Source organism: Camelina sativa, chromosome 13, assembly GCF_030686135.1.
Source record: "Camelina sativa cultivar CO46 ecotype springtype chromosome 13, ASM3068613v1".
Classification (NCBI taxonomy): Eukaryota; Viridiplantae; Streptophyta; class Magnoliopsida; order Brassicales; family Brassicaceae; genus Camelina; species Camelina sativa.
Genome location: NC_141892.1, coordinates 5652658 through 5665737, shown reverse-complemented (window position 1 = coordinate 5665737; position 13080 = coordinate 5652658). Strand labels below are relative to the sequence as shown.

The window sequence follows — 13080 nt, the reverse complement described above, 5'->3', positions numbered from 1 at the left end:
ACCAAGGCTTTATAATGGGAATTTATAATGATTCGTTCAAAAGAAATATACAATAATTAATTCATAGAATAAAATATATAAGTACTATTTTAACCTGCAATCAAAACCATGAGTATAACTCCAATGAATCATCTATGCAAAATGAAGAAAAAAACTACTCCCTATTGGGAAAAAACACCAAAATTATGAAAAATGAATAAAAAAGCCAAACAACTTAATTAAAATACATAAGAATTTAGAACAACATATGTGTACGTAACGATAACGAAGTCAACGACCATCTCAATAATAAACAAGAATCATTCTCGACCGTTGACTTTTGCATCGATATATGCACTTGCCATTTTTATACAATCTCTCTAATCTCTATCATGCATGACTGACTCTTTATTGCCATCTTACATAAGAAGAAGAAGAATTAAGAAACTCAATATATAATGGTCCATCAATGGCACTGTCCTCACATGGTCCCAATTAAAGGCTCATCCGCTCATGCCTTTTGGTTCGTCTTTCTGATTAATTGTGTGTCAATTGATCATAAATTCATAATTCATCTTTTTTTTTTCTTTTTTTTTTTTTATAGAAAAATATCTGTAAATCAATTTTCTCATAGAAATAATAATAACAACTAAAGAAATCCAAATTAAATAATTATATTGTGACTTTGAATCCAGGGCCTTGTGACACCGTAACGAGCCTGTCTCAACAAAAACACTAAAGCCCAATAAGAATTTTTTTTTTTTTTGCAATTTTGCTAAAACAAACAACGTTTGGATTCGACGTTTTGCCTTATCCGTTCGGCTCATCTTCTTCTTCTTCTTCTTCTTCTTCTTCGACACCTCTGAATTAGTTTTACAGAATCTGAAAAATTTGGGTAGGAAGAGAACACAAAACAATGGCGCAGATGGTTGCAATGCCGGTAGCGCACTCACTCTCACTCATATGCAGTTGGACCAAATCCAACCCTCTCTCTCGCAACACAGTTGCCCTCCCAGCTTCCAACGCTCCCAATGTAATGATCTCTCTCTCTCTCTCTCTCTCTCTCTCTCTCTCTCTCTCTCTCTCTCTTGCGTTTGATGTTGTAATCCAAATTAATTGATGTTATTTCTGTTCGATTCAAGAAATTATGAAGTGGGTTTTGAACCCTCCTAATAAGACTCTTTATCAATTTGGGAATTTTTGTCTCTGGTTTTAAAGGTTTGTTTTGTTTGGTGTTGTTGAAATGCAGAAGCAGAGTCTAAGCATCAGATGTGCTCGTGTTGGTGGTGTGGAGATTCCTGGTAACAAGAGGATTGAGTACTCTCTTCAGTACATTCATGGGATTGGTCGAACTAGGGCTCGTCAGATTCTTGTTGACCTTCAGATGGAGAACAAGATCACCAAAGACATGCCTGAGGAAGAACTCATCATTCTTCGTGATGAAGTCTCCAAGTATATGATCGAGGGTGATCTGGTATACCATACAGCTTTCCCCCACTCTCTTAGTAGGACACTAGAGTGTAATGTATCTTAAAAGCCTTCTCAGCCAATTTACTTGTAGAATAGGTATCAATATGACTTGGTTGAGCCTAGGATTTAAGACCTTAGACTTTGCTGTTAAAATTTTAGTATCTTAAGTATCTGTATGACTTGTTGAGATTGGATTTTAGACCTAAGACTTGCTTTTTTAAAATTCTTAGTTTGGTTTCATGTGGTTTTGCTGTTTCTGATATGTGAGAATGGATTGTGATTTTTTTTGTTGTGAGTGTTGCAGAGGAGGTTCAATGCTCTTGCAATCAAGAGGTTGAAGGAGATCCAGTGTTACCGTGGTGTAAGGCATATCCAAGGGTTGCCATGTCGGGGACAGAGAACCAAGAACAATTGCAGGACTCTTAAGGGCAAGAAAATTGCCATTGCAGGGAAGAAGAAAGTTTCAAAGTAATCATCTTCTTGATTTCCGTCTTGTTCTGCTGTATTGATACTCTTTTTAGTTTGTCTAGTCTCTCTGTTTAAAAATGTGATTTGTAATCCTCCAAAACTTGGTTCGAATTGAGCCCTTTCAAGATTATCTTCGGCTTTTTGGTTATTCGTATTCCGTATCTTCTTCATTTATTATGAAGTTACAGAAAAAGTTGGAAGATTTCAACATTCAAGAATCGTTTCATTGGATTTAGACTTCAGTGATGGAGATAATATGTGAAGTATATGAAACTTTCAATTTGATCCTAACTCCACAAGATGCTGGTGTCAAACCAAGAACAAACTTGAAAATTTGGTATTGAACCAAGATGGTTTATTCAGAATACGTACATATGAATACATAATTAACCCCAAAAAATAAATTTGATAACTTTGCAAAAAGACTTGCTCTTGGATGGTCTCTAATCCTACCCAGAAAATCTTGCTATCACACAAAAATAGGAAGAAAATGAATAATAATAACAAGGTAAAATTTCAGTAAGAGAACTCATGGCCGCGGATCGAAATGTATTTTTTGACCCAAATGGCAATATCTTCTGCGCAGGCCTGCGCCTGAGGAGTCTTGAGAAGCATATCAAGTGTTGCAAACTCATGAACTGCGTCTTTGTATTCTAAAACTGGAGAATCTACGTTTACCTTTCTAAGCTCTTCTGAATAAGCAATGGCTCGGTCTCTCATCCAGTCATGCTCAGCTACTACTGTAAGCGTTGGAGGCATTAGCTTCAGAGGCGGCCCACCGCGGTTATGAGCAAGTGGGTTTGCTGCCGGGTGGTCAAAGTCGAACTCTTTCTCTGGTAAGAAGAGTTTCCAGGCGAGAACAGAGACGGGCTTATCGTAGAAGTAAGAGTTTGCCAGCTTTATTTCAGACTGTGTTGGGTTGTTTCCAATGAAAAAAGGGTACATTAAAACCTGTGCAACAACTTTCACCGGTTCTAGAAGTTTCCCAGCTTCCACTGCTTTCCGAGCTACATAGTCTGCTATGTTCCCACCACAGCTCACCCCGAGAAGAACACATCTGTTTTTAAGTCATAGGAGCAACAAGTTGAGAAACAGAACTTAATGTGAGATTGCAAGCAATGGAAGATAAGTTATCTGAGTGTATCTAACTTGTTAGTACTCCAAAGAATCCCGTCTCTGTACCTTGTTATCCCTAGATCAACGTGAAACTACAGTATTCTAAAATATCTTATATTCCAAAATGGGTTTAAATTCCAGAAGCAATTTCTGCAAACAAGTATCAACATGGTTGTAACAATCTCAATCAAAGCGTGTTCTTGCTTCAGTAAACCTAAAGGCATTTCATGGATCACATCAAAATCAAAGTATTTTAAACATTATCTAAACTCTTGAGAGCAATCCATACTATATGGTTCCGTTACATCTAACTCTAGGCATCTCTAGCTCATAATTAAACCGAATAAAGTTCATACTTTGTCTATCTTCAAGCATCACAGCTGATACATCTGGTAAAATCGAAAGCCACACAGTAAGCAACAAGTAGGCAAGGGTTACAAATATACAAACCTGGAAGGATCAGCGTGAGCTGCCAGCCAAGGCTCAACCATGGAAGCTCCAAAAGCATCCACTATCTGTCCTTGAACATTCAGCTTCTTCACCTCAACACCATTAACACGTCGATTACCCAAAGACTTGCAACAATCAGCTAGATTAGCCTGTTTACCAAGCCAATGCAGCACTTTGACTCCATCCTCAAACGCCGCAGGGTACCTATTCTCAGGGGCAAGCCTATACCCAACGGCCAATACAATGACATCACATACTTTAGCAATCCGCCGGCAAAAGAAGTCATTAGTCGCCGAATCAGAACTTCCACTAACCCAACCACCACCGTGAAACTGCAACATCACTGGCAGTTTCCGTGAGTTCCTCTTCGCAGATGGCGCGTATCCTCCATAGGTTTCTAGATTCTCGTTGTTGCATCCGTAGCTGTTCCTCCGCGACTCATTCCTCTCCGCCGGCGCGGGAGAGTTCTGGTTAGGTCCGTAGCTGTGTCTCCGATCAGATCTGGCTTGTTGGTTGTTCAAATAAGTATCCTTATGGCGAGATACCGAATCGGGTTCAGGTGGAGAGAGAGCAGATTCGGGGAGAAAGATCCTTACGGTGAGTGACGTCATTGGGTCAATGTGTATGTCTTTGGTGGCAACACCGTCGGTGAAAGACGGATTCGCGGCGGCGACGGATTCGTCGGATCGGGTGGAAACACCAAACGAATCAGGTAACCCATCTTTATCAGAAGAAGAAGAGATTGAAATAAGATTCTGAAGACGATGTTTCAAAAGTAACTTAAAGAAGACGCTATAGAGCTTCACAGCTACCCCTGGCATTTCCTTTTTTGAAAAGACCAGATTTTTTCACGAAAAAGTTTCAAACTTTGTGTGAGAGATCGCATCAATGGAGGGTTGCCTAGGGTTTGTTTCCCAACTTGGAATCGACCCACCTGATTCTGAAGGGTTAACAGATAACAATTACAATTGAAATTGGATGCAAAAGAGTCAAAATTGATCAAACCCAGTTTCGGATTCCTATATGATTTCAGACTAATTTACAGAGATTGATAAAATGATGACGACGGAGAAGAGAAAGAGAGAGGAAGGGATTGTGGAGAAAGTGTCATTTGGTTGTATTTGGTTTTGAAAGAGATGAGAAAAAAAATTAATCCTCTGAAACGCGGTTATCGTAACTCGAAAGTTTTTTTTTTTTTTTTGGCTTTTTCAGATTTGTAAAATTTTCTGGAAACGTAAAGTGCTGAAAGTTTTTTTTTTTCCTTTGCGTATAATATTTTTTTGTTATTGTTGTTTACTGAATTTATAAATTTGGAACTATTGAATGAGAATGAGATTCCAAAACTATTAATCATAGAGATTGCCACTTCATTATGTTTTTTTTTTTTTAATCATCGAAGTGTGGCAAAATGACAGCACCAAAACTTTGATTTATTTAGTTACAAAAATCCATAATTCATGATGATCATCAACTCATAAAACTCATCTTGGTAATTAAAGCTAACATTCATTGTAATATTCCTTTTTGTCCAAAAATATTAATGTAGTTGGGAATTTTGCAAAGAATGGTAAAATAATTGTTTGAACATCCTACCTTGAATGATAACGTTTTCAAGAATAATTTTCAATGTTCATTGAAAACATTATAAAAGAGTTTCATCAATCAACGAAAAAAAATGAGAAACAAAAACCTTGAAAATTTCAAAAACTTTGGTCGCTCATGGTGAACTTGACCATAAAATAATAATCGAAGACTTCGACAGAGAAATGTATAAGACACTGGTCGAATTTTTAGAATATTAAACTGTCACTAATGAGTAATGGCCGTATTTAAATTTAAATATATATAAAAAAGTGCTGGCACTAATTTGCAATATTTGAATCGGTCGATTAGGCCCTTAATGATACTAAATCGGCTCAAATGATCTCAACTCCCTGATAGAAAAATGAAAGTTTCTTTCGTCAATGTGATACTTGTGAGTTGTGAGAGAAGATAACGTGTAGCATGAATAAGTCGGCATGTAGAACGTATATGACACCGACGGGCGTACAATAAAGTTTATCCCTGACCTTTCTTAGTTTATTATTCAAGATCCGATGAATATAGCTTATGTTTTTTCTTTAAGAGGACCTGATTTAGTGATTTGCATTTTGTTTGTTGATACATAAGACTGTTCGGGTCATCAAATCGAAAGCTGCTGGGATATCAGATCTTGCGCAGTTTGCGGTAATGAGGAAGTATGTGCCAGTGCCACCAGTACTGATCCTAAGGGCACTGACCCAGGTTAAGATCAACCTTTGAACTTGGACTTTTTGTCTCTGGCTTCTGAACATTGTTGCTTGGAGGGGAAGTCGGGTGTGGAAAGCAGGGAATATGTAAGGAAATGTGCGAGTTCTGTTAGATCCACAGCTTTGCAAAAGTTTGAAAAAAAAAAAAAAAAAAGAAAATCCAAACCTAGACTAAAATCCCTATTCGTGAGACTCATATAATTAAGGCTCCTCAGGAACAACTCAACTTCTAAATAGAGTTAAGTTAATTAGGTTAATTATTAGTATCTATTTCTTTCTTTTGATGGCAGTCCTGTTGATTCTTGTATCACCCTAGGGATGTTGTTGATAAGTTGATTATATACTTAACTCAGATAACCGTATCACTAGCCGAACCAAATCTTTATTTGATTACATATATTGCTGAAAAAATAGGATTACATATTAACCCCAAATACTACTTAATAAAAACTGAGTAATACTGGTTTTTTAGTATATTAAATTTAATTTTTAATTTTAAAATAAAACACAAAATCAATAATTAATCCGGAAAACACAAATCCAAAGCCCAACCTACACAATTAAACACCATGATTTTCTAATATTAAGAACTTGAAAAATATAAGAACACCTTTCCATTAGATTTAAAAAACTCTTTCAAAAACTAAATCTCTCTTTCTCTCAAGTCTTATGGAACACCTCTCCATGGACTCTTATATTTATAGGTTTACACTTTTCCTAAACCTATTAGAATTACCATTACACAACTTAATGATAATAGAAACTTTTCATTTTCCTAATCTATCTCTTTTGGCAACTTCCTAGGAGATAGCTTCTTCCTCAAGTTGGAATTATCCAACATTCTCCCCCTTAATTCCAACTTGAACTCCCGGTGCTTCAATCTCTTTTACTCCGATTAGATTCCTCATTTCTTTGAATTTTATCCTTGCTAGTGGTTTAGTGAGGATGTCCGCCTTCTGCTCCTCACCAGGAACATGTTCCAATTCTATCTGATCATTCTCCACACACTCACGAATGAAGTGATACTTTGTGAGTATGTGTTTACTCCTTCCATGGAACATTGGATTCTTACTTAGAGATATAGCTGACTTGTTGTCAATCCTTAGTAAGATCTTCTCATCTAGACTAAGTATTTCTCTTAGCAACTCCTTCAACCATATGGCTTGCTTTGCTCCTTCTGTAGCTGCCATAAACTCAGCTTCACAAGATGACATTGCCATTGTGGGTTGTTTTTGTGAAGTCCAAGTGATTAACGATGAACCAAGATAGAACATATGACCTCCAGTACATCTTCCATCATCTATATCAGCTTTGTAACTACTGCCACTGTATCCAACAACCTTACTCAACCCATCACGCTTGTAGAACAAGCCTAAGTTGGTGGTTCCTCTCACGTACCTTAACAAGTGTTTAAGAGCTTGTCCATGTACCTCTCTCGGACTCTGCATATACCGGTTTAAAACTCCTACAGCAAAAGCTAAGTCAGGGCGTGTGTGAAGTAGATACCTTAAACACCCAATCGTTCTTCTATACCTTGTGGCATCAATTTCTGGTTGTTTTTCAGCCTTTGAGATCTCCATACCAGGCTCCATTGGTATGTGAGCTGAATTATACGAATTCATCTTAGTATCAATAAGAATCCCTTGAGCATAACCTTTTTGTTTTATTCGTATCCCATCTGCTCCTTGTACTACTTCAATACCAAGATAATATGTCAACTTCCCAAGGTCTGACATCTCAAACTCTCTTGACATATCCTTTTTAAACTGATCAATGACTCTTTGTGAAGTTCCTGTCACAAACAAGTCATCAACATAGATTGCCACTATCAGACTTTCTTTCTTGTCACTCTTGAGATACACAATAGGCTCCTTTATGCATCTTTTAAAGTTCATCTTCTTCAGAACATGATCAAGCTTCATGTTCCAAGCTCTAGGAGCTTGATGTAGACCATACAACGCCTTATGTAGTCTGTACACTTGATCATCTTGTCCTCGTTTAACAAAACCTTCTGGTTGGCACACATAAACCAGCTCGTTTAAGTCACTATTTAAGAATGCGGTTTTCACATCAAGGTGATGAATCTCCCATCCCTTCGAAGCTGCAATAGCAATGAGTAGTCGAATAGTTTCCATTCGAGCTACAGGTGCAAACGCTTCTTCGAAGTCCACTCCTTGTTGTTGTACATAAGCTTTTGCTACAAGTCTTGCCTTGAACTTGTTCAATGATCCGTCCACTTTCTTCTTTATATTATACACCCACTTCAACCCTATTGGTTTAACACCATCTGGTTTCTCAACTAGCTCCCAGGTTTTATTTCTAGCAATAGACTCCAGCTCAGCCTTCATCGCTCTAACCCATTCTTGCAAACTTAAAGCTTCAGAAACAGACTCTGGTTCACCATCTATGGTAAGTAGAAGTCGTTCACTCTCCAGCTCAGCTAGTAGAACATAATCATTGAGGTATCGAGGTTTGTTGATAACACATCCATATCTTGTGACAAATTGCTGATTTTCATCTACTTGATCCACGTTTTCTTCATTTTGTTCATCTTCTATCTCTTCTTCTTGGTTTTCAGGTTCTTGGTCCGGTTCTTGATGCTCGACATTGTCATCCTGATTGTTCTCATCTTCGTTTCCTTCTTCTACAAACCCATTATGAGATAGCTTAAACCTTCCTGGTTCTCCATTGGTTTGGTTTTCTGCATTCGACCAATCCCAAACTTTTGTCTCGTCAAATACGACGTCTCTGCTTACAAACACTTTTCTTGTAACTGGATCATATAACCTATAAGCTTTCGAACCTGGTTTTGTCCCTAGATTAATCAAAGTTCTTGACTTATCATCCAACTTCTTAAGATGTGGTCCAATGATTTTAGCATAAGCAACACAACCAAACACTCGTAGACGCTCGATGTTAGGCTTTCTCTTCGTGAAACTTTCATATGGAGTTTGACCCGCTAAAGCTTTGGTAGGAACTCGATTGATTAGATATGTTAAATGACGTACAGCCTCTCCCCATAGTTCATTCGGCAATTTCATAGCTTTAAGCAAGCTTCTTGTCATCTCCATTAATGTGCGGTTTCTTCTTTCAACTACACCATTCTGTTGAGGAGTATATGGTGCAGTTAAATGTCTATAGACTCCACTTCCTTCACAGAATCGGTTAAACTCAAGCGAGGTAAACTCTCCTCCCCTATCGGTGCGAAAGGTTTTGATAGACAGTCCAATATGCTTCTCAATTCCTTCTTTAAACCTTTTAAACCGATCGAAAGCCTCGCTTTTCTCCTTCAATAGTATTATCCACATATATCTCGAAAAATCATCAATAAGGACAAAGACATACCGATTATTAGCTGGTGTTGGTGGTGAGATCGGTCCACACAAGTCACCATGAATCAGCTCCAAAGCTTGAGCTGCTCGAAAAGATGTTGCAGTTGGAAACACAACTCTGGTTTGTTTTCCGACTAAACACGCAGTACACACATTCTTCTCATGAATCGACTGTGGCATTCCTACAACCATACCTTGTCTCACCATATTGTTCATTACTCCAACACTTACATGTCCCAGCCGTGCATGCCATGTTAGAGTAGTGTCGTTGTCTTGGATATAAAGACACTTAGGAAACTCAACTTCCATTGGCGTCTTGTAGAGACGGTTTGATGATCTCTTGACTTGTACTAACAACCGTCCAACTGGATCACTTAAAGTTAACATGTCTCCCTTCATGTTCACTTCACATCCAAACTCAGTCGCTTGTCCTAGACTGATAATGTTGTGCTTCAGGTCGGGAATGTAGTAAATCTCCTTGAGTGATCGCCTCTCACCCGTTTTTCCCACAAAAACAATCGATCCCTTTCCAATTATGTTGACAAACGAACCATCACCAAACTTAACCTTCCCTGTGATATTCATATCTAAACTAGAGAAGAATTCTTTGTTTCCCGTCATGTGGTTACTAGCACCGTTGTCAAGATACCATACACTTTCATTGTTGGTATCATAATTCTTGGGAAACACCTTATCCTCATTCAAGAACACCACCTCATGAACGTAAAGTGCATCAGCTTCATGAGTTTCATTAAGATTTGTCTCTTGATGTGAAAATTCTTTCGCAGGACATGAAGATGCGTAGTGAGCCGGTTTATCACATCTCCAACAAATTATTTTAGATAGATCCTTCTTCTGGTTTTAATTCTGATTTTGATTCTGGTTTTGTACTTGATTTGGATTGTCTCCTCCACGACCCTGGCCATTGAACCTTCCTCGTCCCCTGCCTCTGCCAGAGCTATCTCCATTGTATTTACCACGACCAAAACCACCACGACCATATCCACCACGGCCATATCCTCCTCGACTACTTCCTCTTCTTCCATAACCTCCTCTGTTATAGCCTCCTCTGTTTCCTTGATAACCACCGTAGTTTCCTTGATTGCTTGAATTTGAGAACATAAGTTTTGCTTGGTCTTCACTCCGTCCCCTACACGCTCTTCATAAACTTTTATACGACCAACTATGTCTCCAAATCCAGTTGTCTTTAAATCTAAGACTTGTTCCAACGATGCAACGATATGAATATATTTGTGTCTTGGAAGTCCTGTTAAGAACTTCTTTACCAATTTTGATTCTTTAATAATTTCTCCCAAAGCAGCTGACTGCGATGCTAGGCCTGAGATCTTGCCAGCAAAGTCATTAACAGAGTCGGTATCCTTCATCGTTACCCGATCAAGATCTGCAAGTAAAGTCTGAAGCCTCGTTTCCTTTACACGTTCTGCACCTTGATGGCGTGCTCTTATGGCTTCCCATAGAGTTTTAGCCGAGCCTTGATCTCCAACTTGCAGGATAAGTGATCCGGGGATGGATTGAAACAGAAGAGCAGTCGCCATATCGTTCTTCTTTTGATCGGTGGATCCAGGATCAATAGTATCCCACACCTCGCTAACTCAAAGTGTGATTCTCATGCGCATCGACCAAACAGTATAGTTTGTCGATGTTAACAACGGACATTGGATGGACGGTGATCCAAGGTCCTTGGTTCTCGACAATGGATTTGGTTCGTCCCCCATACTTAGTTATGGACAGCTTCTTCTCCACAACTTTTGATCGGAGCTACAACCTTAGCTTTGATACCAAATCTAATATTAAAAACTTGGAAAATATAAGAACACCTTTCTATTAGATTTAGAAAACTCTTTTAAAAACTAAATCTCTCTTTCTCTCAAGTCTTATGGAACACCTCTCCATGGACTCTTATATTTATAGGTTTACACTTTTCCTAAACCTATTAGAATTATCATTACACAACTTAAAGATAATAGGAACTTTTCTTTTTCCTAATCTATCTCTTTTGACAACTTACTAGGAGATAGCTTCTTCCTCAAATTGGAATTATCCAACAGATTTTGCAATTAATTCAAGTAGCCAAGTCAACCAAAAAGTAGTCAAGGGCTCGGATTCGAACTCGGACCGTTAATTGCAAACAACATATTCCCACCACTTGGCAAATAGACAACATTGGGGGACGTAGAGAGCGTAACCAGAATCTCTCTAGCCGCCTCGATCCATTTAAGTTCGATCAACCCCATTCCAGCATCTGCGATAGCTTTGGATATAAACCCGAGCCGACTCGCTCTCTCCCTCTGCTCTAATCACAGCCGCTCGTCTCTCCTGATCAGCCTTCGCCACTAGGAACTTGGACAGCTCAGCTTCTTGCTGCGCCACCTGCTTCCGCTCCATCGCACTCAAGAACTCTTTATTGTACTAGAGATCCGTGATAGACACGTCATCGATAATAATGTTGAATTCCCCAGCTCGCTTGATTAGCGTTTCGCGTATAAGAGCCGAGACTTGTGGACGTTTTGTTAAGAGCTCGTCTGCGTTGAACTGAGCCACCACTGCTTTCAACACATCGGGCCCGATCGCTGGTAGGACCTTGTCGCGGTAGTTGTGGCCTAAGCTTTGATATATGTACGGGAGGCGCGAAACCTAACGCGAATCCACGGAAAAAAAAAAGTTATAGGTTGACTTATGTATTAGTACATATATCCCAAAATATTAGTATTGACGGATTCTACTTACGACAGGGCGACACATAACACGAATTGTGAGGTTGACCATCTGAAGATCTTTAGTTCCACAGTTGGACGGGATTTTCCAGGCTACGGACCGAGTGTCGAAGATATAGGGCTTTTGCACCCACGGAATCTTACGATGTGTCCCTTCTCCGATAGGTTCTTCGAGAACCCCGTTAAATCTGTCGAAAATAACAACTCTCTGGCCACCTTCAACTGTGAACATAGACGATCTCACCGTCACCGCCATAAAGGCAGCTCCTACTGCTCCTAGTCCTAGACCCAGAGCCACCTTTCTGTTTCTGATATTGTTCCACGGCATGATTGGCTTTAAGTTTCTGCTCCTGTATGGATTTTAGGTTTTATATGTGTTTTTGTAGGGGTTCTGTTTTCTCAGATTGGTGAAAAGTAGTTAGAGAACGCAGGAGATGAGTTTTTTTAAGGGGTGTTTTTTTTGCGTGAGGCAGAAGTTAAGGAGAAAGCTTATTCCGGTTCTCAATCACCGGGTCGGCTTTACGTGATTATGTTGTGGGTTCTTACCAGCATTAATATTACTAGGCTATTTTTAATTTTGAGGCCCGTTTAGAGCCCAAACATGATTTGTTAAGATTTTTTTTTTTCGGTTCCCGCGATGAACTCGCCATCTCGATCCTGCGCGATAAACCTTCACCCAAAATCTTTCTAGTGGGGAAGAAAGAAGAAGTAAGATCGAAAGCAGGTAACACTAAGAAAAAAATCGTATCAAACGTTTTGTTAGGCTGGATACCCGAGCGAGAATTAAGGATAACAATTCTACCACGGCCAAGAACTGAGATCCGATATTTCTCCTTGTTCGAGCTATCTATTCCTTTGTTATCTTTGGGAATATTTTGGTCTTAATAGAGTTTATGCTCCTTTAGGTTATAGGATGTCAGCTCATTGCTTACTTTTATGATTAATATCAGTAAATTGGTTCAATTTGTGTACTTTCTACTATTCAGTAAATTGCCTTGCACGATGTCTCAGCTTGGATGGTATGTTTAGTCCTCAAATCTCTTCCTATCTTTTTCAATACATGAAAAGTTCACAATCCAATGACCATAGCAGGCGAAGATATGGACATCTGGGTTTTGTGCTCTCTTACACTTCCCTAACTAACTTTTGATGCTGCCAAGTACATGAACATATGATTTACCAGTTATAGTTTCAGGGGATTTAGTGTTGGTCCTGTCATGGGTTAGAACATATATAAACGTT

The 13080-nt window shown here is 38.9% G+C and overlaps 3 protein-coding genes across 3 annotated transcripts; 1 reads left to right on the top strand and 2 right to left on the bottom strand.

The window, feature by feature from the left end:
* The first annotated feature begins 680 nt into the window (after window positions 1–680).
* EMB3137 (Ribosomal protein S13/S18 family) lies at window positions 681–2065 on the top strand. Its single transcript, XM_010455249.3, has 3 exons — window positions 681–1012; window positions 1229–1453; window positions 1754–2065. Exons 1-3 carry the CDS (start codon window positions 896–898, stop codon window positions 1919–1921), a joined length of 510 nt encoding a protein of 169 aa, XP_010453551.2. The 5' UTR covers window positions 681–895; the 3' UTR covers window positions 1922–2065.
* Window positions 2066–2221: 156 nt separating this feature from the next.
* LOC104737986 (putative carboxylesterase 16) lies at window positions 2222–4757 on the bottom strand. The gene is made up of 2 exons (XM_010458227.3): window positions 3484–4757; window positions 2222–2974 (listed from the first exon to the last, which is right to left on the bottom strand). Exons 1-2 carry the CDS (start codon window positions 4302–4304, stop codon window positions 2434–2436), a joined length of 1362 nt encoding a protein of 453 aa, XP_010456529.2. The 5' UTR covers window positions 4305–4757; the 3' UTR covers window positions 2222–2433.
* Window positions 4758–11001: 6244 nt separating this feature from the next.
* Window positions 11002–12173, bottom strand: LOC104735448 (prohibitin-5, mitochondrial). Its single transcript, XM_087482818.1, is given in 3 exon segments — window positions 11002–11385; window positions 11387–11758; window positions 11852–12173. Coding segments are annotated over 3 exon segments (858 nt in total). The 5' UTR covers window positions 12167–12173; the 3' UTR covers window positions 11002–11214.
* Window positions 12174–13080: the final 907 nt, after the last annotated feature.

Bases quoted from the DNA above. Each gene is read 5' to 3' on its own strand.
- EMB3137 (XM_010455249.3), top strand. From the start codon at position 896: ATGGCGCAGATGGTTGCAATGCCGGTAGCGCACTCACTCTCACTCATA. The intron at 1,013-1,228 runs GTAATGATCTCT...GTTGAAATGCAG, and splicing joins CAGCTTCCAACGCTCCCAAT to AAGCAGAGTCTAAGCATCAG. The intron at 1,454-1,753 runs GTATACCATACA...TGAGTGTTGCAG, and splicing joins ATATGATCGAGGGTGATCTG to AGGAGGTTCAATGCTCTTGC.
- LOC104737986 (XM_010458227.3), bottom strand. From the start codon at position 4,304: ATGCCAGGGGTAGCTGTGAAGCTCTATAGCGTCTTCTTTAAGTTACTT. The intron at 2,975-3,483 runs GTTTGTATATTT...ACTTAAAAACAG, and splicing joins GCTCACGCTGATCCTTCCAG to ATGTGTTCTTCTCGGGGTGA.